The following is a 24,829-nucleotide window of genomic DNA, read 5'->3' on the forward strand; positions in this document are numbered from 1 at the left end:
ACTGAATTTCTAGTGAAGATCCAGTTGCCGCCCAGCTTTCTAGACTTGCTCAGTTCAAGGACCAATCCCTATCCCACCCATACCACTTAGCCCTTTTGATCTGGCCAACAACTCCAACTTACCCTGTTCACTAAGCACATAAGGGTCTTCAATTACTTATCATTTCATATGGCACCTCATCTGCAGAATAAGATCATACCTCCTAAGGGTTGTTGTACCATGGAGTGAGTCTTGTCTTAGTGGGACTTAAGATGGTCTTCCCAATGCCCAGTTCTGCCAAGTGAGCTCCTGGCACAGCTTCACAGCAAAAGCCAGCAAAGCTACATGATCACAGGGACAAAAAGGCCCCTTCAGTGGAGCCACTCTTGATAATGGACTATAGGCCCCTGAACCACATGCCTGGCATTCATCCTTGATCTTACTTAGAGATGCAGCTTCCCTCCCTTTATATGTACACCAAAGACTTGTAATGTGTATGATTGTCTCCTGCCTGCCCCCATTCAAAGCAAGGAATCATGTGTTCCCAATCTTTTGTCATTATCCTAAAAGACACACCAAACAAATCAATGTGGATTTTCCTCCAAAGGAGCGCTTTATTGAAAAGTTGCCTGTTATTCTTTGTAGGAAGATAATCAGTGACTTGCACTCCTATAACCTGCGCCTTCATACAGCTGTTGTTTTTAACCTGGAAAAGAATACACCAAGGAGTGCTCTTCCTCAGCTCCCCAGTTCCTTGCTGTTCCTTGCTTTGTGTGGTACAGTATTCTAAGAGTGTCCAAAAAAACCCGGGGTACTTGATAATCAAAAGATACACCACACTGTATCAAACCAGACACCTAAATGGACAGACCCCACTTCACCCCACGAGTGCAGAGAATGCACAGAACAGATAAAGTTTTGCCCTGCTAAGAGCCATTAAGGCACAGTGCTGACCCTCTCTCCAGACCATGCCTCCTACAGGCAGGGACCTGGTTTTGAGAGGCTGCAGAATGTGGCAACTGGAGGCAGAAGGAGGGAACTTAAAAAAAAAAAAAAAATCTTTGTTGCTCCTGAGAAAAGATGACAACAGAGTTCTGGCTGAACTAAAACCATATCCCTACGTGACCTGCAGGGTTGGTTCTACTTTTATTTATTCTTTGTGTAATAGGCAGACAGGCAGAAACTAAGGATGAGAGCCCTGCCCACTGTCAGTAAAGCAACAAGGTACATCCCATTCAGGTGCTAAAGATAGAGGCTTGTTTTCTTCTCTCAGCCCTCCTGACGAACAGCACGAGAGCCCTGTGGGCCAGAGGGCAAGCTACTGGGCAATGCCACTCTTTAAGAGAACTAAGTTTTGCACACCAGGAGAAAGTGTTAGAGAAATAAAATGTACTAACTGATACTGGCAGAGTATGAGATGGGCCAGAGATAAAACTCTACATAGTACTCAGAACAATTAACCCTCATTTATATAGATATATAAAAAGACTATAAACAAATAAAGCATAAGGCAATGTAAGGCTTAAATTTCAGCCTGAAATCAATGAAATAATATTCTTTTTTCTTTCTCTTTTTTGGTTTTTTGAGACAGGGTTTCTCTGTGTAGCTCTGGCTGTCCTAGACTCACTCTTGTAGACCAGGTTGGCCTTGAACTCAGAGAGAACCATCTGCCTCTGTCTCCCAAATGCTGGGATCAAAGGCGTGCGCCACCACATCTGGTCCATGAATAAAATTCTTCAACAATGAAGCTAAAGCTGTTTTGCTTTACCTTTTTTCCTATTTAATTTTTGAAAAGTCCATCATATTTAAAAAATAGTGAATCTGCTTCTGCCAAAGCCAGACTGTTAGTGTAAGAATGAAGCAGTTGCTTATATTTCCTTTCAAGGGTCTCAGAAAATAAAGAACTCTCTCATTCTTCAAATCCGTATAAAAGCTGACCATGCAATATGACCTAGGTGAGTGCATTTCTTCTGCGCTAAGGGAGGATGCAGGCAAGGAAATTCTGTTCACTTAACATCCAACACGTCTTCCCTTAACATTCTGGTGAGACCTTCAAAGGGAGCATGGGCTCCTATTTAGTATTCCTCAGACCCCTCCACCCTGTCCACTTCCTGTGGCCCTGGAAAGGATGGCACAGTGATCTGCTTCATCTATGAACTTTAGTGTAAAATATTTATGCACAAGATTGTTCTCTAATTCATGCCAAGGCAGCAGTCACATCTGCATGTAGATGGGTATGACTGTCTTCAAAACCAGCTCTTCAATGGCCCTGGCTGGTGGTTCTGTCATGCAGAGTTGCAGCTGTGATGATGAGGGTGTGCTTCTGTATTCTGTGGCTTGTATTCTATGACAGGCTTAGAAAGGGGCATGATCCGGCAATGGCTGGTCACCACTTCCAGGCGAGGGAGGGAAGTTATCGCTGCCATTTTCTCTGCCACCCACAACCTTAGACTATAGAAAAAAGAGAGGGGGGGGAGAGAGAAAATAATCTAAGACATAAAAGAAACAGACTAGGTCCAGGAGCATGCTCTACACCGGTTTATGCAACATGAACACTAGTTAACAACGAAATGAATCAACAACACACAAACAGTCTGGACAGGTTCTCTAAGAATTGTGGTATTTAGAAAATTACTCATACTGTATGGTTCCACCACAGTGACTATATTTTGTATATTAAAAACCACGTTTCTGGGAGAGGACTGAAAAGATGGCTCATTGATCAAAAGCACTTGATGCTCTTGGAAAGGATCCAGGTTCAGACCCCAGCACCCACACAATGGCTCACAGCTATTCTTAATTCCAGTTAAAGGGATCCAATGCCTTTCTCTGACCCCTAAAGGACCAGGTACACACAGTGCATATATACACTTGCAGGCAAAACACATTTAAAAAAATGGGGACAGGGTATATTATATATCCCTGTATGCCCTGGACTCTCTACGTAAACCAGACTGGCCTAGAATACACAGAAATCTACCTGTCTCTGCCTCCCAACTGCTGGGATTGAACATTCTGCTTATGTGTGCATGGCATGTAAAAATGCATGTAGAGACAAGAGGTTGACATTAGATATTTTCCTTAAACATTCTTCACATGATTTACTAAATCAGTTTATCTCACCAAACCTAGAGCTGGGTTTCTTGGCTGGTCTAGCTAGCTAGCATGCCCTGGAGATACCCTGTCTTCAGCTCCAGAGCACTGTGAGAACACAGGCAGGCTACCACACCTACCTGAGATTTTCATGCTAGGGATCTAGATTCCAGTCCTTGGGCCATCAAGAATGCTCAGCAGGTAAAGGTTCTTGCCACCAAGCCTGACCACCTGAATTTGATCCCTAGGATCCACATGGTAGAAGGAGAGACAAGTTTTCTTCTGACCTCCACATGTGTGCGATGGCACTTACAGACACACTTACCCTCCCCCAAAATAAATGTTAAAGGAGAGAGAAAACTGAATTTGAGTTCTCACTCTTGTGCTGCAAGTGTTTTAATTTACTGAGTCATATTGAAAGGATAAAATGATAAAGATAAAGTACAGGCTAGGAGTTGGCAGGGCAAAGAAGGAAGGTGAGCATGACTGCAGAGGCACTGATGAATAAGCATGCTGTCTTAGCTGTGTGCAGTGGCGCACACCTATAGTCCTAGCACTCAGGATCAAAGGCAAGTGAACTGAGTTAAAGGTGAGCCTGGTCTGCATAGTGAATTCCAAGCCAGCCAGGGCTGTTGCACAATACCACCCTGTCTTAAAAATAAAAATTAAAAAACAAAAACGATAACAACAAAAACACGCTGCTTTGTGTCCGGAGACTTCAGCCAAGTTTTGTAAGATGTCATTACTACAGAAACAACATGAAGCACAAAAGACCTCTACATGAGCTCCTGCAATAACTGAATTCTCAACAATAAAGAGGTTGATACAGTAGATCACAACCGTGCTTCAAGAAAACATACAGTTCAGGGATGTTACCTTTATGGTCCCCACTCGGTCTTCAAATGACTTGAAGGTTGCAGAGTTCCTTTAAAGAGAGAAGGGAGATGTTGGTATGGAGAACTGTCACCTTTCTCAAGTAGAAAGACCTAGGGTTAGGAGTATGTCTAGCTCCTAAGCCCTCATTATAAAAATATGACATAACAGAAAGGAGTAGAATAGTCACGCAGACGCCACACAGAGTCTGTTTGGGGTGCTTTCCAGGTTGGGTCTAGATGTCATTTACGACAAACCCTTGACTACAGTGTTCAGGATCCTTGATGCAATCTAAGTAGACAGCCCTGATTAAGCTCAGATGCAGTCCAGTAAGGTCATCAGCATTGAAAAAATAAAGGACACGCTTGGTTGTCCCCTTTCCACAGTAAGAATGTGGTCCCCCATTATCACAATTACGCAGTCAAGTTCCTACATTTTAGGAAATCACTGGACCCAACACACCTAGAATACAAGTAAGCCTCACTCTGAGAAAACTACCTTCTTGATTATATTATCTCCTGTTTTTTGTTTTGTTTATGGTTGTGTGTGTGTGTGTGTGTGTGTGTATTGAGATTATGGGAAGTCCTGAGGCCCTTCAAGGGTATCTTCAGACAAACCACATTAAAAGGGAATTCACAGGAGAGTGGTGGTGGTGCACGCCTTTAATCCCAGCACTCAGGAGGCAGAGGCAGGCAGATTTCTGAGTTTGAGGCCAGCCTGGTCTACAGAGTTCCAGGACAGCCAGGACTACACAGAGAAATCCTGTCTTTAAAATTAAAAAAAGAAAAATAGAAATCATAGACAGTTTTGGAATAGTAGGAGTAAGACAGAGTAAAAAGAAGATCCTCACACAATAAGGTTCCCCAACAGTCTTTTCTAATAAGGATGGACTTTGCTGAGGCACTATGCCTGGCCAAACAGGTGACAAACAACAGACCACACTAGAGATGTCCTGTTGGGCTCTAAGAATGAGATCTCCAGAGATCTGTCTGTAGAGTGGCCAGCTACATATGCCAGCCTCTCCATCTGACCCTGCTGAAACCGCAGGCATCCAGAGCCAGAACTTGCAAAGTTAAGTATGGATCATAGGTTTACAGAACAGTTCCCCCTGGAGGACTCAAAAGATTTTCCTTCCCATGAGTTCTTCCTTGCCAGCATTTAGACAGTCGTATGCTAAGCGGAAGCTGCCAGGAAAATGAAGACACATGGACTAGGGGATATAGAAGTACAAGGTATGACAGGTATCGCTGCCCACCCCAACAGAGACATTTCTGAAGCAAGAGAAATTAGCATACATTACCTCATGACCGGCATACTTATCGAGTGGCGGATGGAGTAGCTGCTGCTTGGAAGCATGGTGAAAGCAGAGAAGGAAGCAAGAATTAGCCCGTGGTGCCAGATCAGCCCACGCTTGCCAGCTTAGCTCACATATACACCAATTTCTCAGTGAGAAGAAGAGGCAGGACTCTCCCACCACCATCAGAGAGAGCTACTGACCCTTTCCACATAATACCCTTTCTCCCAGCTCCATAGGTTTCCAGTGCTGCCATTGCTGAGCAGTATGACACTGACCAGGAAGAGCGTTGGGAAACTGAAGCTCATGGCACACACCTTTAGTCCCACCACTGGGAAGACAGAGGTGAGCAGATGAATGATTTGAGTCCAGTCTGGTCTACAATACAAGTTCTAGGCCAGCCAGGAATACATATTGAGACTGTGTCTTAAAACAAAAAACAACAAAACAGAGAAACTGTATGGAGACCTAGGCCTTGGGTTTTTGGAAATAGGTGGTCCACGGTCTTCAGGTGCCCACAGCAAGTTGAATGATGTTTCGGCAAAAGGGTAACACCCAGGTAAATTAAATAAAAATATTTAAAGTCAAGCCATGTGTGTGCCAGCACACACATCCCAGCACTCGGGGAGGCAGAGGCAGGTGGGTCTCTGAGTTTGAGGCCAGCTTGGTCTACCAAGTGAGTCCAGAACAGCCAAGGATACACAGAGAAACCCTGTTTTGAACCCCTCTCTCCCCCCCCTCAAAAAAAAACCCAAAAAGTGAAAAAAAAATTTAAACTCACAGATTGTTCTGATTTGGCTTCAGACCTCCCAGTGTTTACTACTAGAACATGGCCATACTGCAGGTGTCAGCATGAAGACTCCTGGTGAGGAGTATCTAAGGGCTCTCAGATAATGCATTAGACACAACTCAGTCTGGGCCATAAGGATGCTTCTCAAAAGCAAGAAAACAGGGTCTGCACATGATAGGATTGGGAACACAAGAGATAGGGTTGGTACTTCCTCCTATGTGAAAATGCTTATTTTCTAGCATAAACTTAGATATGGACATTTGCCATAGGAGGTTAGGTCAGTTACTTATTGCCCCCCAAAACATGCAATCCAATTAGGCCTGGATGAGGCACTCAAAAAGGATAGTCATATAGACCATGCCTTGTGAGCAAGCAGCTGCCTCCTGGGCACTTTCCTGAGAAAAAGGGGACTTCCGCTGCACCAGCTTACCTACTTTTACCCAGCAAAGTCTGTCATTGGCCTACTACAGTCCACCCTGCCCTAATAGAGGTGTGTAAAAGGTTACCTTACCTAAAGGAGTGTGAGAACGGGTGAGCCCTGAAAGGTAGCAGCAGGAGGAAAGAAGAAACATAGCATTATTGAGCAAGGGAGGCCAACGCCATACAAGACCCCAACAGAAGCCCTAGGTTCCTCTGCTCAAATTCTGAAAGGTTAAGTAGGGTTAATGGGTTAAGACACTCTGAATGCTTCTTCAGTGCTCAAACTGATAGGAACAGCAGAATAGATAAGCCCTATCCTGACTCCACGAAAGACTATTAAGAAAGAGTAACTGGCAACCATGTGGTTCATGGCACTGTATTTCTGAGCATTGTCACACAATACATACTGTTACAGGTTAAAGGAGAGAAAGCAAAAAAGAGCTAAAGAAAATACTTGAGACGTAAGTAGCCCAGTGAGCAGAATGGAGATATGATACAGTGAGCCAGCCAGGCTGGCCCAGCAGTTCATGTCCATGAAACACCTTGCATTCTCTGAAGTTAAACAAGAACCCAAGCACCAGAAGATGACCTATAACATAGTCAGGGCTAAGCACTAAGGCTCTAGACTGTATTACACAGACACCAACCCAGAACATGCATGTTGAAGGAAGCTGCTGGCATGGAACAACATAACCAGCAACTCCTCCACAGTCAATCAGGCCCTTCACCTCTAAATTGCTGCAGTCTATGAGTGGCCTTGAACAGAGGCTACCACTGAAGGAACCACTGAAGAATGACACTCACCACTCTATAGGTATAAGCAGGGTTACCAAGCCTACTTCCTATTTCCCTCTCCCCATCTCCAGACCAGGGTATATCAGAGGCCCCTAGAGCTCCCTGGGCTCCAGGACTTTTTCACCACGGACAGAATCATCCATCTATCCTTAAACTCATGCTATTAGTTTCTTAAGCCTAATGGGTATTCTCAAGAAACCAGGAACATGATAGACCTGGTCCTCAGAAACCACTGTGATTATTTGAGAAGATAGGGCTCTTCTGTGGACCAGAGAGATCAGAGTATAAAATACTAACACAAACACCAACAGATATGTCCTCTTCCCTAGGGGATGACACACAGTAAACAGAAAGCCCTTTGGGCACTGTGAACACAGCACAACCACCCAACTGGAAAGAACCAGACTATATATAATGGGGGTCAATGGCAAATCCCAGTTCTCTGAGGAGAAAATAGAAACTTTATTTCTTCTTCAACAAGGAAGAGAAGAAACCAAACAGGATTATATCTTACACTTCCAAAGAAAGGGAAGCCACATAAAAAATAGCTCAATCAAGATGATTAAACAGGCTGAGCATGGTAGTCTGTGCCTTCAATGTCAATACTCAGGAGGTAGAGGCAGGTGGATCTCTGTGGGTTTGAGAGTAGCCTGAGCCACACAGTGAATTCAAGGCCAATTAAGACTGTCTCAAAAAATAAAAAAAGATGGCTCAGAGTCATTCCCATCAACACCAAGGGTTGCCCACCCTATCAGATTTCTACCCAGAATGCTCTGAACAAACTAAAAAAGGAGTAAAAGCTATGCCTTTAATCCCAGCATTTGGAAAGCTAATGCCATAGGAGTTCGAGACCAGCTTGGACTACACAGTAAGCCTCTATCTCTAAAAGACCACACAAAAAAAGAGCCAGGTGGTAGTCGTGCACGCCTTTAATCTCAGCACTCAGAAGGCAGAAGCAGGTGGATCTCTGTGAGTTTGAGGACAGCCTGGTCTACAGAGTGAGTTCCAGCACAGCCAAAATTACAGAGAGAAACCCTGTCTCAAAAAACCAAACAACAACAACACAAAAATTCGAAAATGAATTATTTGCCATACACACACAAATAGAGTGAGAAAACCTGAAATGAACAAACAGCTCATTTTTCAGGAAGAACTGACTGGTAGTTGCTGGGAGCTAGCCAGGATACTAGTGGTGTAACCAACAACTACCTACCTCCAGACATACCACCTTACAGTTCAAGAAGCCCTACGCTGGGGCTGGAGAGATGGCTCAGTGGTTAAGAGCACAGACTGCTCTTCCAGAGGACTCAGATTTAATTCCCAGCATCCACATGACAGCTCAGACACGTTACAACTGTCTGTAACTCGAAGATCTGGCACACTCACACAGACATACATGAGGCAAAACAACAATGCACATAAAAAAGAAGTCCCATGATGATTCTAGAGAAAACCTGTGGCCTGCCCTAATGTATATCCCATCCCATTATGACTCCAATTCCTAGGCCACATCTTTTGCTTTGCAAAAGAGCTGCAGGGAAAAGAGACTAGTGACCTTTCTTTCCCAAAAATACATAAATGGGCAAAGGCAGACAACAAGAGTCAGAGGAATTCTCACAAACAAAGGTCTACAAGTAGACTGGTCCAGGTTGTCATTAAGTGTCCCTACGATGTGGATCTGAATCCTTACCTTAGAGCAGGTTTCCAACTGCTTACCTCATGTCTCCAAGCTTCCTGCTGATGGCGGAGCCCATGGTGGACAGGGCAGCAGATGTTTTCTGTCCTGCCTGTGAAAGAGTTTCTTGAGTCTTCTTGTAGCTGGGGAAAAAAACCACACTACTTAGACTAAATAGAAAGGCAGCAACAGTCCATCACCAAAAACAAAACAAAAAAGTATGTAGAAAACAACCAAAGGAAAAGCAACAAGGAGTCTGGCAGGCAGTAAACACTTACTAGCTGGTGGGGGCTTGCTCCCTACACTGCTGACCTACTTCAGTTCCTCAGCTTCCAGTTCATCTAAACCTTACCTGAGACTTTACCACTCTCCTGTTTTCTTCTGACACTTCTGACTACTCAGGAAGCCAAAACCTACCAACTACAGAGAAAACAGACTACGGACATCCTGGGTCTGGCAGCACACCTGGGTAGGCAATACTGGAGCAGCAAAGACCAAGAAAGTTCTCAGCTCCTGATCAAGCCAATTCAAGCTCAAAGCTTCTCCTTCCTCTTCCCATGTAGGACAGTCTTCTGAGGCAAGAAAGCACAAACTCAAGTACCTCTATGAAGGATGTGCCAATATGGGCTAGCACCTGGGGGAGTCTTTGCACTGAAGAACCCTTTGATTTCCAGTGCTACCTATACAATATCCTTCCAGAACATGAGCATCCCTTTCTCATGCTCCCTCCAGTGTATGGGCAGCCGTGGCTCACAGCAAAGACCACCAGTCCTACCCACAACTGCTGACAGACACACTGCCTATTCTAGGTTCTTCTAAGACAGTGGTTCTCAACCTTCGTAACGCTGTGACCCTTTAACACAGTTCCTCATGTTGTGGTGACTCCCAACCATTAGATTATTTTCGTTGCTACTTCATAACTGTAATTTTGCTGCTGTTATGAATCATAATGTAAATATCTGTTATGTGATGTCAGTGAAAAGATTGTTTGACCCCCTGAAGGAAGTCTAGTTCTTAAAGAGGAGCTGTCTAAGGCAGCACAGCACAGTGTATATATATATATATATATATATATATATATATATATATATATCACCAAGATATATATATATATCACCAAGATATATATATATATATATCACCAAGATAAGGCTCCATAACCTTAACACCAATGGGTTACCCCACCCACCAATGTAATGATGGGCAGGGATACTGTAGAGTCATCATAAGAATCTTGCTTCCCTGTTGGTTCTGCTATCACACACAAAAAAAGGCACAGCAGTCTCAAAAATAAAAAGATCATAACCAAAAAACCAAATCCCTCACTTAAAGCCTTTGATTGTAGCTCCTTACTGGATGAAGACGGAGAACCTGAAGCTGAGTTAAGAGTAGGTAGATCCTCATGAGGCTGCTTAGCATTACTATGGTAACCTAAAGAACCTCTCTCTCTCCAGCATACCCGGCAAAGCTTGAAATGATCAGTTACTGGCTTTCCAAGCTCTTCCTGGCCCTACTTCCTAAAGGAGGTCTAGTAAGAGCATCTACCAGCCAACAGGCTAAAGGTAGGTCTGGTAACCCACAAAGGCCCTGAAGCCTCCTCCTGTGGCTACCCAGCCCAAGTCACATGGCACTTTCCTACCAAAGCCAGCGAAGCAAGATTCCTATAAGAAGGAAATTTCAATGAAAACAAGGTGTTTCTTTAAAATACCAAGTTCAAGGTAACTAAGGACTGGCAGCATTTAGTTGCAGAAATATAAATTCAGAATCACTAGTACCTACAAAAGGGAGAGGGAGAGAGAGAGAACACAAAAACATAGTCCAGTCAGTCAGTCATGGTAGCACATTCCTATAATCCTAGTTCTTAGGAGGATGAAAAGTCCAAAGCCAGACTAAACTGCCCAGAAAGATCTTATTTCAAACAAAAGAGGAGAAAGGAAAGGAAGGCAGGTAGGTAGATCATAAGGTCATCACCCAGGTCCATAGGCTCCAATGCTGCAAGTCCACAGTGACAGCCTTGTATATCCAGACAAGCATAATCCTTGGAAATCATACTCCTGGGAATCACTACATGACACTAATGGAGAAGCTAAGCTCACAAGGTAATAGGTGGAAAGACAGCAAGCAAAGATAAACAGCTATCTAGGGAGCACTGTGCTGTGCTGCTCTAGACAGCTCTTCTTTGAGACTGAGACTTCTTAGAATAATAGTTCTCAACTTGTGGACCCTCTTTGGGGGGTCAAACGACCCTTTCACAGGGGTGGCATATGAGATACCTTATGATTCATAACAGCAGCAAAATTACAGTTATGGAGTAGCAATGAAAATAATCTTATGGTTAGGAGTTACCAACCAGAACATGAGGAACTATGTTAAAGGGTCACAGCATTAGGAAGGTCGAGAACCACCATCTTAGAAGAACCCAGAACAGGCAGTGTGTCTGTCAGCAACGATTGCTTTTCCCTCCCTTTCGGAGTCTTCCTTTTGAGGCTGACCTCACTTCCTTCATAGGCTTACCAGAGGATACAGTTCCCTGTTCACAGGATCTATTCTCATAATACCCACAATTAGACAACCTTATTACCTGTGAATCCAGAGCAGGGGCTTCTCTGTTATCTTACCCTGACACTAACTGTGCTGTTAACTGTAGCCCAAAGAACTCAAAGTTAACCATGAACCCACTAGTAAGTACAGAATTTGTGTGGTACCCTCAACACTATTTTTTTAGTTATAGCTATCTATAAAAAGAATGCAACAAGGTTTGAAGACCCACAGAACATGGCTGTTCCTTTATACACAAATGACGAAGAAAGCAATGCCTCCCACAGAATCTGAGCTGTTCAAGTGTAGTAGTAACTGTCCCAGGGCTATGCAGAGGGGCAGACATTCGTATCTAATGAGTCCCATGTTGTTCCAGTCCTCCAGTATGCTACTGGCTGAAAGGAATCTACAAGCACATGGGTCAAGAAGGTCAGGAAGCTTGAACATATGGCCTTGGCTCTAGACAGAGTCAATCCTGCCAGCAGTTCATCTCCTGAATTCTGATCAAGATAGGTACTAACCAGGCAGAGGAACCAGAGCAAATGGCATCTTTAGTCCTAGCCCTATTACCTTGGGATCTCAGTGCAGAAATGCTTCCAGGTTAGGAATCACTGCTGACAGCTCTTTCCCCAAAAGTTGGGATGAAACCCTGGAAGAAGGCCTCTGCCAGAGGAAGTGACTGAAATGGGCTACACTTCCACACAAAACCATAGATTTTTCTGGGAGAAGTCAGAATTCCATGTATTTCATGTGAGCTCTTTGAGAAACTATTCAAGATGGCATCCCAGACAGCTCTATATCAGATGATTTCTCAAACATAATGAATAAACATTTCTCCTAAGACTGTGTTCACATTGAATCTGTACAATGAGCCTGTCTTGGGCTCTAACAGCACAGGTGACAGTGTCCCCGACCTAGAAAATAAATGCTTCCAGCAAGCTCACTGTCTAGGCAGTCCTGAGAACAACTGTCAGTATTTACAGGAAAGCTAAGATAACAACTGGGTGCTAAACCATAGCAAGCCAGAGCTTTCTCTACCTGTCTGCTTCACATATGACACCAGACCTTAAGGCCCTACATGCACAGGGCACCAAGGTCATCCCCAGGCACCTTCCAAGATAAGCTCAGCAGAATTTCCCTCAGCAAGCATAAAAGGACTTTTCCCCTAAGCTTTATAATAACCATGTCAACATTTCCTTCTAAAAGATTATTCTCTAGCAGTCAAATCCTGCCAGAAACCATCTCCTGAGGTCTGATTAAATCATGCATCAACCTGGAAGATGAAAAAAAATATTATAATCTGACTAGTACACAGGTAAATCACAGGTCATTAACTAGACTAAGGATCCCAAAACAACAGAAGTCACTAAACTATAGCTTTGACAGACATACAGGACTGCCCACCAGCAATTCATGCTCTATTGATATTTATGTGGCTGACAATGTAGCACTCCCAGACCACAGAACTTCATGAATCCACCAACATATACCACCATTACCTCCCCCCCCTCACCAAGAACCTCTCATACCCCAACAGCTAGAGCTGAATTTAAGGCTAGAAGACAGGAAGGGGACAAATACAAAAATTCATCACTATTAATGGGTCTGATGGCATTAACCACCATGTCACTGACAAAAATCAGGTTGCATAAAAAAAACAAAACAAAACAAAAAACAGCCCACTCAGTTCAGGAACCTTACATAACCAGGCAGAGGAGTTTAAGCATGCTGTGTTGACTGAGTGGATTTCTCTAACTATAGTACTCTATCCTTCAGGTATTTAAAGCATACTTTTGTTTGTACTTGGGAAGAGTGATAGCCAGCAAGTAATGAAAGGTGGTTTGTGCCAAGGATGCACAGTTTCCCTGCCGCAGGAAGACAGAGAGAAGAGTGAGGAAGGACACTGACAACATGGGCACTCACAGATCAGACTGCGTTACTTTCTCATTCCACTCTCCAAGTTTCTCAGACGTTTTCACATAGCTAAAAACAGAAAGTCTATGGTGAATATTTGGAATGATTTCAACCCAGGCTTCAGGCTGCAGGTGAGACTCCAGAGAAGATAGAAACACCATCTGGTGGGCTCTGCAGGCCACCCAAATAGTCCAGAGCCACTACTACACTTGTATAGGCCCAGGAATTGCTAGGATTCTACAGGACAGAAATGACCATACCTTCTCCCAAACACAATACAGGAGCACCTGGTCTTTTAATAGTGGAAGGCTCCTGAGAACAGCACAAAACATGGCCCCTGCGTACTCTGACAGTTACCAAGAAACTGGACTCAAAGTCCCAAACATCCTAGTATAGAAACATGGGGTTTCTACAGCTGAGGAAGCAAGAAGGAGAGAGGCTTCAGAATTTCATGGAGGTGAAATTTTAAAAATGTGATTCAATTTTTCCTTTGGTAAAAAGCTTTTGAGATATCCTCCAAAGGAATGCTGTATCAGAGGAGAAATATGGACACAAACATGGCAAACTCTAATGAAATTCTGACAATTCAGTCACATGCGAGCCTGGTACCTACTTCTACAGACACAGAAAAGTCATTCTGAGCACCCCATTGGTTTTGTGACCAATTTGGACCCAGGGGAAACACTTTCTTCTTGTCAATTTCTACTTGGATACCTAGCTAAGTCCAACCACCTTCAAAAATACATGCAGATTCCCTCCATCAATAAACATAGGCACAGTCCCTAAGACCTCAAGTCTTCTGGTTACCTAATCCCAGCAGGTTCACTCAATAGTGATTGTTGTAAAGCATCTCATTCCCAAGCACCCATACACTCCACCCACAAGAAAGAGGTATACTCTAATGAACACTTTCTTAGCCAAAGGAACATCCCTACCATGGGACTGGTACCTACGCAGTAGAGACCTGCACATCATGCCAGCTCCTAGACAGGTTCTGCTTCAGCTCCCCTAATGTGGAGAGGCCCAGTCTCCTTTTCAGCTCTCCACAGTGTCTCTCTTTGGCTGCCAGGACCTGGCGCAGAGTGATAATTTCTTCTTCCACCTGTAAAAGAAGCAGGGCTGGGGATATAGCTTAGTTGGTAGAATGCTTGCCTTGCAAATATGAGGCCCTGAGTTAGACCTCTAGCACCATAAAAAAGAAGTTGACATAAGAGGCTGCTGCCAACAAGTGAACACCAAATACCCTAACCCATGCTGTAATCAGACTTTCTTAGAAGTTTTCACTTACAGAAACACAGTTTGGCTAGGCGGTGGTAGCACATGACTTTAATCCCAGCAGATGGATCTCTGTGAGTTTGAGGCCAGCCTGGTCTACAGAGCTAGTTCCAGGACAGCCAGAACTACACAAAGAAACCTTGTCTCGAGAAAACAAAACAAAAGTTTGTCTTAAAAATAGCATCAACAGAAAGGGGAGGAGGTCCTCCCTTATCAGTGGACTTGGAAAGGGGCAGGGAGGAGATGAGGGAGGGAGGGTAGGATTGGGGAGGGAATGAGGGATACAGCTGGGATATAGAATTAACAAAATGTAACTAATGAGAAAAATAAAATTAAAAAAAAATAGCATCAACAATGGCAGCTGTTCTGCTTTTATCTGGTATCAGTACCCCAACTTCTAGAGAACTCTACCCTCAGCCTGATCAATAGGGTTTTTTTGTTTGTTTTAATGATTTATTTATTTATTATTTATATAGTATTCTGCCTGCATGTGTGCCTACAAGCCAGAAGAGAGTACCAGATCTCATTATAGATGATTATGAGGCACCATGTGGTTTCTGGGAATTGAACTCAGAACCTTTTGAAGAACAGCCCGTGCTCTTAAACTCTGAGCCATCTCTCCAGCCCTAGAAAGTAGTTCTTTAGGATTACCAATCACTTCTCCCAAACCCCTTAAGTCTTAGAACAACCAAATGAACCAGCCTTATCAGAACTCTTTCATGAGATTAGATATGAGTGTTAGGACACAAATCCCTTTTCCAATGGGCTCTGGGCCTGACTTAGACATAGCAACTAAAACTGCTAGTGGTAAGGACCCACAGGAGAACTCCTCTACAGTGAAAAGGAAGCAGAACTGACAGACGGACAGAGATCTAGGTGAGAGAGAAGCATTTCTAATGGCAATTATTGGCATTCCAGAAGTCAGCTGTAAGACTTCGTAAGAAACAGTTACTCAAACAAAAGAGTAATTCTCATTTGTTCTGGCAGTTTGAGATTAAGAGAACAATTTTTTTTTTCAAGGCAGGGTTTCTCTGTGTAGCCCTGACTATTCTGGAACTCCCTCTGTAGACCAGGCTAGCCTGGAACTCAGAGATCCACCTGCTTCTGCCTCCCCAATGCTGAAATTAAAGGTGTATGCCACCAACACCCAGCATTAAAAAAAAAAAAAAATATATATATATATATATATATAATTTATGTTCATTAGTGTTTTTTTCTGCACATATGTCTGTATGAAGCCTTCAGAAACCCTAGAACAGGAGTTACAGACAGGTATTAGCTGCTATGTGGGGGCCAGGAATCGAATCTGGGTCCTCTGGAAGAGCAGCCAGTGCTCTTAACTGCTGAGTCATTTCTCCAGCTCCAAGAAAGATTCTTAATAATAAGGACCTGAACTTTTTAAAGAAAAGTGACTTCGGGAAAGAATGATTTTGAAGCTTTCCCACTACAGAATGTGTTCTCAATAGTCCCAGTATAAATAGCTATACTGAAAAAGGAACTTTTCAGTCAACCATGGTGGTACAGTAGTCCTATAGTCCCAGCTATTTGAGAAAATTGCTTGACCCACATGGGAGTGAGACCCTTATCAAAAAGGTAATAAGAAACAAAAGTAGCTGGGTCTGGTGGCACACATCTTTAATCCCAGCATGAAGAGAGGAAGAGACTAGCCTGGTCTACAAACTGAGTCCAGAGAAACCCTGTCTTGAAAAAAACCAAACCAAACCAAACCAAAAAAACATACACACAAAAAACAACACCCCCCGACAAAAGAAACAAAAGTAAACATGGTGGCACCTCCCTGTGATTTCAGCACTTAGAAGATAGACAGGAAGATTATGAGTTAGAAGCCAACCTAAAACAAATAAAACTAAAAAGATCCGGTGGACACAGAGTCACAAAGTCTTAAAAATGACTGTCAAGTGTTAATAGCAGCAAACAGCAAAGTTGGAGGCATTATTGTATAAACAGCCTTTTCATGGAGGAACTAGTGTTTCCAGACAGAGGTGGTGAGATGAGGTCAGGCCCCACCTCCTCTAACAGGGACTCAAGCCTACTCTTTTGAACTAGGCCCATAGTAAGAGATAGGCCAGAAAACACAGCAGACACAGAAAACAAGTAACAGCCCCCAACAGCGTTGTCACAGCATAAGCAGTGTTCTACTCTACTCTCTGTATAACCCCAAAGGACTCATGATCATCTCAGGACAGAAAATAAAACCAAGGCACCTTAGTAAGCTCAGCCCGAAGCTCTTCTTCCTCCACCTCTGTCAGGCCCTCTACAGCTGGAGTCCGGGGGGCCACACCTGGGTCAACAGGGACATCAGTCATGAAATCAGACAGCACACCTTTGTTAGGAGAATTCAGGTTGATATCTGCCAGAGACAAAAATGGAAGTCAAAGAGTGTCAAGTAAGTTGTTACTCTATTAGAAAAGAAGGAAGAATGGAAGATGATAGGTGGCCAAAGGAGGACAGGAGAACATGAAAACTAGAAATGCCTATAGTGATGGGCTGGGCACTGGATAGAGAAAAGCTATTTCTTGGGCACCTGAGATGCAAACCCAATATCAGCTGTGCTACTGGAGTACAAGAAACACTAGCTAAGGCAGCCAAACCCAAGGTTTTAGTTTCCCTTGTGAAAATACTATCTCCAACAGCAGAAAACCCTGCTTTAAAGAAAGCAGTCTAATCTAATAAATCTCCCATTTTTTTGGACTGAAGGAATTAAATATAATAAGCATTACTTTATGCTAAAGAGTATATGCATGGAATACATGCAAGTCATCAGAGCCAGCAAGAAATCAGCAAAACAAAAATCATCTTTAATCCATCCCTGATCCTCATCTCAGACAGGAGACTGCCATATGAGTACAGATAGGTAGGAGTACCTTATCCCACACACCTATCATACTAGATCCACTTCAGATTCCTACAGTCACCGTGTTTTCATTAGGCACACCTATCTGCACAAATATCTCAGAAGATACCACATACAGAAAACCTTTCTTACCAGGCATGGTGGCTTATATCTTTAATCGCAGCACTGAAGCAGCAGAGGCAGGCAGATCTCTGTGAGTTCAGCCTGGTCTACACAGTGAAACCCTGTCTCAGAAAAAAAGAAAAAGAAAAAAAAAAATAAAGTAAAGTTAAACAAAAAGCACAGAATAGAAAGGAGAGATGGCTCATTGGTTAAGAGCACTTGCTGTTCTTCCAGAGGACCTGAGCCCTCTTCTGACCTCCACTGGCACCAGGCAATGAGGTGAACAGACACATATGCAAAAACAAAACAAAAACAACATTTACAAATATAAAACAAAAATAGGTAATTTTAAAAGAAAGATTATTTATGTGTGGGGTTATATATTCATTTATTTGTGGGGTTAGAGGCCAGAGAACTTGGGGAAGTCAGGTCTTTCCTTCCACCACGGAGCCCTGGGCAGCACACTTAGGTTCTCAGGCTTGGCAGCAAGCTCCTTTATCTTGCCAGTTCATGACTTGAATTTTTAACTGAGATCAATTTATGGTATTTTATCTCATCATCTGTACTCACTGTGCTGAATCTACTCAAACTCAGTTTAAGCACCTCAAAAATCTGTACAATTAGAGCGCTGGAGCATTTTCTGTTGTTCCAGGGTGTTGTATTTAGGGTTTCTATTGCAGTGATAAAACACCACGGCCAAAAGCAACTTTGGGAGGAAAGGAATCATTTCCCTTACTCTTCTACATCACAGTGCATTATCAAAAGAAGTCGGGCCAGGAACCTGGAGGAGGGAGCTGATGCCGAAGTCATGGAAGCATGCTGCTTTTACTGGCTTGCTTAGCCTGCTTTCTAACTTGCACAGGGGTGGCAGTGAGCTGGGCCCTCCCACATCAATCATCAAGAAAAGGTCCTATAAGATATGCCTTCAGGCCAATCCTATGGAGGTATTTTCTCGATTAAGATTCCTTCTCCCTGAAGGGCAGTGATGGTGCATGCCTTTAGTCCAGCACTTGGGAGGCAGAGGCAAGTGGATTTCTTTAAGTTCGAGGCCAGCCTGATCTACAGAGCTAGTTCTAGGACAACCAAGGATACACAAAGAAACCCTATCTGGATTAAAAAAAAAACAAAAAAAAAAAAGACTTGAGACCAGAACAGCTGCCGGGAAGAAGGAGATACCAGGCTAATTGCTTGGAGATGTTTAGACTAACTCAAACTCATGGAAAGGACACTCTTCAACCTGTTGAGCTGCCTGCAGGTTGTGCAGTATGTCCAAGGTTCTCAGCGTTGTGAATGATCACCCAGGCTGGGGTGTGTTTTGCTGATGAAGCTGTTTTTTGAGCCATTTCTGCTCCTGTTAAGTAACCCCATCATCCATATTCCTATGAGTAACCCCCAACAAAACACATTGGTTCACCCACGTGGACTTTGGCGGTATCTGTACCTTTGGAATGTCCTGGGTTCCCTATCTGGGGTGAGAAGACGTATGTTGCATCTCCCCAGAAAACGTTTTGTCACACAACAATCACTGAGCCACATCCTTAGCAGTGTCATTCCAGGGACCAGAATCTACTGCTTAGAAAGGAAAATAAACAGTAGATAGCCCTGTGAATTTGCAAATTCCCTTCAAAATAGAAAAAAAAATCCAGAATGTATAAGAACCCAGAAATTCTAATAGTTAGGTAATGTGTACGTGCAGGCCAAACAGTAGAAAAACTTTTTGAGCTTAGCCACTGTAGTTAATTAAGCAAGCATTCGTGGCAACCTCATACTGGTCTCAGGTGTCTGTTTTGGCAGCAGATCTGGTGTTCTGGGTGTGCCCCTGACTCACCCTACCCTTCTCCCATTAGGCAACCTCTAAGTAGGCTACAGCGGCGTTACCACCCAAGGGGCGCTACTCTAAACACAAGGATGGATGCACCGCCCCTTCTTTATAGGGAGCCGCCCACAACGCCTCTGCTGGAGTTCAGCGCCAGATGGGGTGTTCCCAAGGGCCCAGCAAAAGATAGAGGGCCGAAGAGACATGATGAAGGGGCGGATGGAGGGTGAACAGCAGAAGAAGAAATGTCTGGAACTCTAGGAACTGCGAGGGAGTCAAGGAATGCCGCTTCAAAATGTTCCCAAGGGAGGCCGAGGAGCCGTGTCAAGGCAAAAGCACACACACCAAGACCATCAGGAGCCTTGAGGTCAAGGGCCTGTCGGCCAAAGAGAGCCCGTGGATAGACCAGCAGAGGCTGAGGGGACCGAGGGACAGAGTCGCGACTCTTAGAGGACAGAAATGAGGCGACGTCCCTGCCCAGCTGCGGGTACCTTGGCTGGCGGAGTCCATGTTCAGGCGGCAGGTGGGCCGTAGCTGGCGTCGGTGCTGGGATCGCAGGTACTACAGGAGCCAAGCTCCGAGTACAGCGAGCTGGCAGCCGCGTACACACTAGCCAGTGGAACCGTCCGGCCGCAGTAGTGTACGTAATCAGCGTCGCGCTGCCTTACTTCCGCTTGGGTTCGCGCTCCGTCTCCTTCCCGCCCTCGGTGAAGTAGTGTCCAATGAGAACGCCCTCTTGCCCCACCGAACACTAATCGCTCCATTTGATAGGTCCAGGCTACAGCGAAGCAGGAAGCAATGCTTACAGGCTGGTTCCACCAGTAAGATTCCTGGGTTTAAAGGCCAGGGTCTCCGAAGCTTGAGGTAGCGGCTGGGGTTGTGTTATTGTATGCCGGCCCCCAGCCTACCTTTGACTGCCCACAAGGTCCTCGGCCGCGCACCTCGAAGGGTCAGACTCAGGCTGTGCACTCCCTAGTCCCCGTAAAAACCTCTCCCTGCCGCCCGTAATTTTTTTTTTGGTTTTTGAGCCTTTTTTCTTGTATCTAAGGGTGACCTTGAATTTACTACGATCCTCCTGCCTCCACCTACCTAGTGCTAGGATTACAGGAGCCTGCCATCACTGCTGATTTATACTGTTTTGGGGATCGAGAATTCAGGACTTGATGCGTGCTAGGCAAGCACTGTACCAATTAAGTTGCATTTGCAGTCACTTCATAGACTTTTTTTTTTTTTTAATCTGTGGATTGCACTAAAAATGAAGAGAGGGCGATTCATCCTCTTGCCCTGCAGATGCCGCTCTCTCCAGCCAGATTCCTACACTACGGTCCCCCGGTTTGGGGGCTGCGGCATGGCTTGCTTTGCATTATCATACTGGAAGAGTTCACATAGCTCTGAACACAGCAGGGACCTGTTGGATCCTCCCAGTAACTGAAGCTCAACCCTATGCACGCACCGCAGTGTTTTCTCAATTTCTTTTTCACAACAATGGGTGAGCCAGCGCTGGTGCCCCCTCCCAGTTTACAGATGAGTAAACTGAGCCTAAAGTAATTTCCCAAACATCACTCCAGAGCTTTGAGGTTCTTGTCGTGTTAGTGTGTCAGGAGTCCTCAAATGAGGAGTTATGCCCATTGAGCAACTGTCTGCTAAAAACAAGCCTCAACAATTTCTTTTTGCCCCCCCCCCCCAAAAAGCCTCGAATGATGTTTACCGTCTTTCAGAATTGCCCCTCCTACAGGGTTGAACTTCTTCCAGCCAAGCCCCAGTGAGTACTGGGTCCTGGAAGCTTCCCTCTACCCCTCCCTTCTCTGGCTCTTCTCCCTCCTGGTGTCTTCTTGCACAGGCCTAGGTGCTTAATTGACTGTGACAGTATCCTGTTCAAGATTGTCCATTAATGTATCTTCTCCATTTACCATCTTGCTTAACCCAACCTGTTGAGCCCTTGTCCACAGGGCTAGAAATGAAAAAGAACAGCCAGTGTCGCTGCTTCATGCAGTGACCACAGTACAGATGGTGGTGAGCTGAAGATTTGTCATTCTGTTTTGCATTCTTTCTGTTTTGTTTTGTTTTGTTTTGTTTTCGAGACAGGGTTTCTCTGTGTAGCCTTAGCTATCCTGGACTCCCTTTGTAGACCAGGCTGGCCTCCAACTCACAGAGGTTCATCTGCCTCTGCCTCTGCCTCAGCCTCCCCAAGTGCTAGGATTACAGGCATGCACCACTGCACCTGGCTATGCTTTGCATTCTTGAGCCATGAACAAAGCCCAGACCTAGCCCAGGTCTGGCCTAAAATGACACCTAGTAACAAGTGGTCATTCAGGAGCTATAGGCCACAGGCCACAGTGTGTCCCATTACTCTAGGTCTAGAATCCCTTTATGGAACTCCCTTCCACAGAATGCAGAAATGAGTAGTGGCCACTGCAGGGCAGCAACTGCTGAAACCTGCTAGCAGGGAGGCCCTACAGTGCCAGTGCCCTCCTTTCACTAGGAACTCCTTGAATCATTAGTTGGTGTCCTCTTCTCAGGAGGTACCCTGTAGCCCAAGCCATGTGAAAGGCACTTCCCTGTGGCCACACAGCCTCCCCTAGTCTCCCATGATCAGACACCACACATTACCATAAATTGGATCAGGTTCATCTTTACATTCCCTTCGAGAATTAGGCACAGGCATTTAGATGTGCTCGAGGAAGAGAAAAGACAGAAGCAGGAAAGAACAGAAAGAAGGTGAAAGCAAGTACAGTCCAAGATATATTGCCCAGTCTCCCAGACACCAAGATCCTCAGCAGGGCCAGCTTTTTCTGTATAGATGTAGGGAGAGGAACAGTTGCAAGGAGCTAGAAGGTGTACAAATGCCCAAGTTCGTGAGTCACATAAACACTGGCTAGAGCGCCCAAGGCAATTGGAAGTCCTCAGGCTCCAGTGGGCTGCAGTGTGTTGCCTCCAGGTTCTTGAGGTGCTTGCGTGCCAAGAACAGTGCGAGCTGCCGGCGCCGCTTGGGGCTCAGGCCTTGGCCCACAAGCCAGGGAAAGGTAGGTCCATGTGGCCCCCAGGCCTCATCCTCGTCCAACTCCTTCTGGCAGCGCTCACGATAAGAACGCAGCATTGTCAAGCACCACTCATCATCGACGCGGTAACGTGCATAGAATGCAGCCTCTTGAGCCAAGCTGCTGGCACGCAGCCAGCGGGTTACCACTGCGCGGCCCCCGCGGGCCATCACAGACGGGTATCTGTGCTGCAGAAGGCGCAACAGCAGCTCATTGCCACGGTTACCTTCCACATCGCCCTCCACCTGACAGGATGTCAGAGAGGGTATATGATTCGAGGTGCTGACAACGTCATCTTGTATGCGTCTGAGCAAGAGCACTGGGCCTGAGTAGCAGCACAGCTGCTCAGCCACATTGAGATTGAAGTGTTCCCGCACAGTGCGTACTACCAGCCCCTTCCAACTCTGAGGCATGACCTTCAGCGCTAGTGGCACAAGATCATCAAAGGTGGCATCCAGCACCAGTGCACCCAGTTCTGGGTAAGTCATGGTGGCCCAAGTGGCTGTGAAGCCTCCTATAGACCAGCCATAAACCACCACGTGTGCTGGCGGGAAGTGCAGGCGGTGCAGTGCGTACTTAACCACCACATCCATTGCATTTGCATCATGTTGCGGGAAGGGTGCACCTGTGCTGCCCCCGAATCCAGGGTGGTTCCATCCTAGCACTGAGTATCCAGCCTCCAGGGGCGCAGACAGGCAGCCCATCTCGTAAAAGCCAGCATTACCTTCACAGCATATGACCAGGCGCAGGCCGCGGCCATGGCTGCCAGGTTGCTGGCGGCGGTCCATGAACATGGTGTCAATCTCGTTGCCATCGCAGGCCACCAGCTTGGCACGCCGCCCACGGTAGCGCTCCACTAGTCGCTCTTGGCCCTGCTGCAACAGAGGCAGTAGCGCGCGCGTCATCAAGAACATAGAGCCGGGGTATACGAGCCAGCGGCCCAGTGAGTGGGCCAGTGCGTAGCTGGCGAGCTGGGTGGGCAGCTCACGGATCTGCTGGAGGAGGCACTGCGCTTGGCTCCGAGCTCCTCGTGGAGACCTTGTGAGTACCTCCTCGCCCAGCGCGGCATCATGGAGCAGCCACACACCTGCTGCAGCCGCAGCACATGTCAAAGCACGGTGACTGCTGCTTCTAGAGCCTGGGGCATGCACGTCATCCCAGCGGAAGTCCACCGGCCAGCTGCGGAAGTTGTACGTGTAGTTTGCTGTCAAGTAGATCTTAAACACGTGCACTAGTGCCTTCACAAAGCAGATGACACACATGGGCACTGAAGCGCTGCACTGTTCCCTGTTAGCCCTAAGGCCTGAAGGCCCAGTCCTGGTTGTGGAATGGGAGCAGGAGACGCAGGCCCGGCCCAGCGGGCAACTGCGGAGGCAGGGACTACGCACAGCACTCTGACGGAATGCCTTCTCTTCATAGGCCCCAATGGCCTTTGTGACCTGTGCCTTCCAGGGCCAAGAGAAAGCTGTATCGCTCTCAGTTTTGTGAGTCATTGTTGCTGGGAGAAGTGACGCTAGGGTAATAGTCTCACAAAGGGTTCTAAGGCTTGGTATATCTCAAGTTCGGTCCCACCCTCTGGGACAGTACCTCTGGACCCCACAGCAGCTTCTACCATGTTTCTAGCACCTGAGCAGCTTCACCTCCTCACTGAAGACAGCTAAGGACACCAGAAATAAACAGCCTTAACTTCGTCCTTATTGAGGGGAGAGAGTTAAGGAAAAAGAATTTCCCATACCTGGACCAAAATTGTTGTGAGTAACACACCCTTAGCCCCTCCTTGGACCCTTGGGGTTCATTTGTTTACATTTCCAGCAAAAAATCTAGGTTAGAACAGCTGCTGTTGGAGTTAGGAGGTGTGTTTTGCTCCTAGCCCGATTCCTGCAGTTCCATGCTTACCTTCCCCAGAAAGAAGACAAGGGTTAGGCTAGGAACATCTTCCTACACCTACACACACACACACACACACACACACACACACACACAGAACACAGGAACACTTTTTCTGCATCCTCTTCACTGGACCAACAGCAGCAATCGCCTCCAGGTGGGTCCTGCCTAGCTGTGGTTCTTCTTTTTTTCCCACTTGAACCAACCCACAAAGTGTATCTTCCTCTTTTCTAGAGAGTTCTAGTGGGTGGGTTCCTCTTTTTCTCCTGCACTAAATATGGCCAACCCACCTGAGGGTCAGACAGCTGTAGAGCAGATACTGCAGTGCCCAGGAATCATTTAGCAGTGGTCCAGGCCTGAAACAAATTCTAAAAGCAAGGAAATTCAGCTAAATCCCCTGAGTCCGAGGACCAAGCCTATTTGAAAGAACCCAGGCTTTTAGGGAAGGTGGTTTTCAAGCTCTAG

At 45.6% G+C, this 24,829-nt stretch overlaps 2 protein-coding genes across 12 annotated transcripts; both read right to left on the reverse strand.

Annotated features, from left to right (window-relative positions):
• Positions 1–569: 569 nt before the first annotated feature.
• Positions 570–20,101, reverse strand: Tpd52l2 (TPD52 like 2). Of its 11 annotated transcripts, XM_021646152.2 has the most exons (10): positions 19,931–20,100; positions 16,872–17,017; positions 14,325–14,473; positions 13,381–13,440; positions 8,961–9,062; positions 6,541–6,567; positions 5,246–5,287; positions 3,949–3,997; positions 3,213–3,316; positions 2,372–2,430 (listed from the first exon to the last, which is right to left on the reverse strand). In XM_021646152.2, the coding sequence occupies exons 1-9, from the start codon at positions 19,947–19,949 to the stop codon at positions 3,257–3,259; spliced, it is 654 nt and encodes a 217-aa protein (XP_021501827.1). In that variant the 5' UTR covers positions 19,950–20,100; the 3' UTR covers positions 2,372–2,430; positions 3,213–3,256. The 11 variants fall into 11 exon arrangements, with proteins under 11 accessions (XP_021501854.1, XP_021501809.1, XP_021501836.1 ...); XM_021646179.2 differs by lacking the exon at positions 3,213–3,316 and having other exon boundaries at positions 570–2,430; positions 16,872–16,948; positions 19,931–20,096; XM_021646134.2 differs by lacking the exon at positions 3,213–3,316 and having other exon boundaries at positions 570–2,430; positions 19,931–20,095.
• Positions 20,102–22,052: 1,951 nt separating this feature from the next.
• On the reverse strand, positions 22,053–24,207 carry Abhd16b (abhydrolase domain containing 16B). The gene has a single exon (XM_021645431.2). It carries the CDS (start codon positions 23,968–23,970, stop codon positions 22,315–22,317), a length of 1,656 nt encoding a protein of 551 aa, XP_021501106.2. The 5' UTR covers positions 23,971–24,207; the 3' UTR covers positions 22,053–22,314.
• Between the last annotated feature and the right edge of the window lie 622 nt (positions 24,208–24,829).

The sequence above is a fragment of the Meriones unguiculatus genome, chromosome 4 (genome assembly GCF_030254825.1).
Source record: "Meriones unguiculatus strain TT.TT164.6M chromosome 4, Bangor_MerUng_6.1, whole genome shotgun sequence".
Classification (NCBI taxonomy): Eukaryota; Metazoa; Chordata; class Mammalia; order Rodentia; family Muridae; genus Meriones; species Meriones unguiculatus.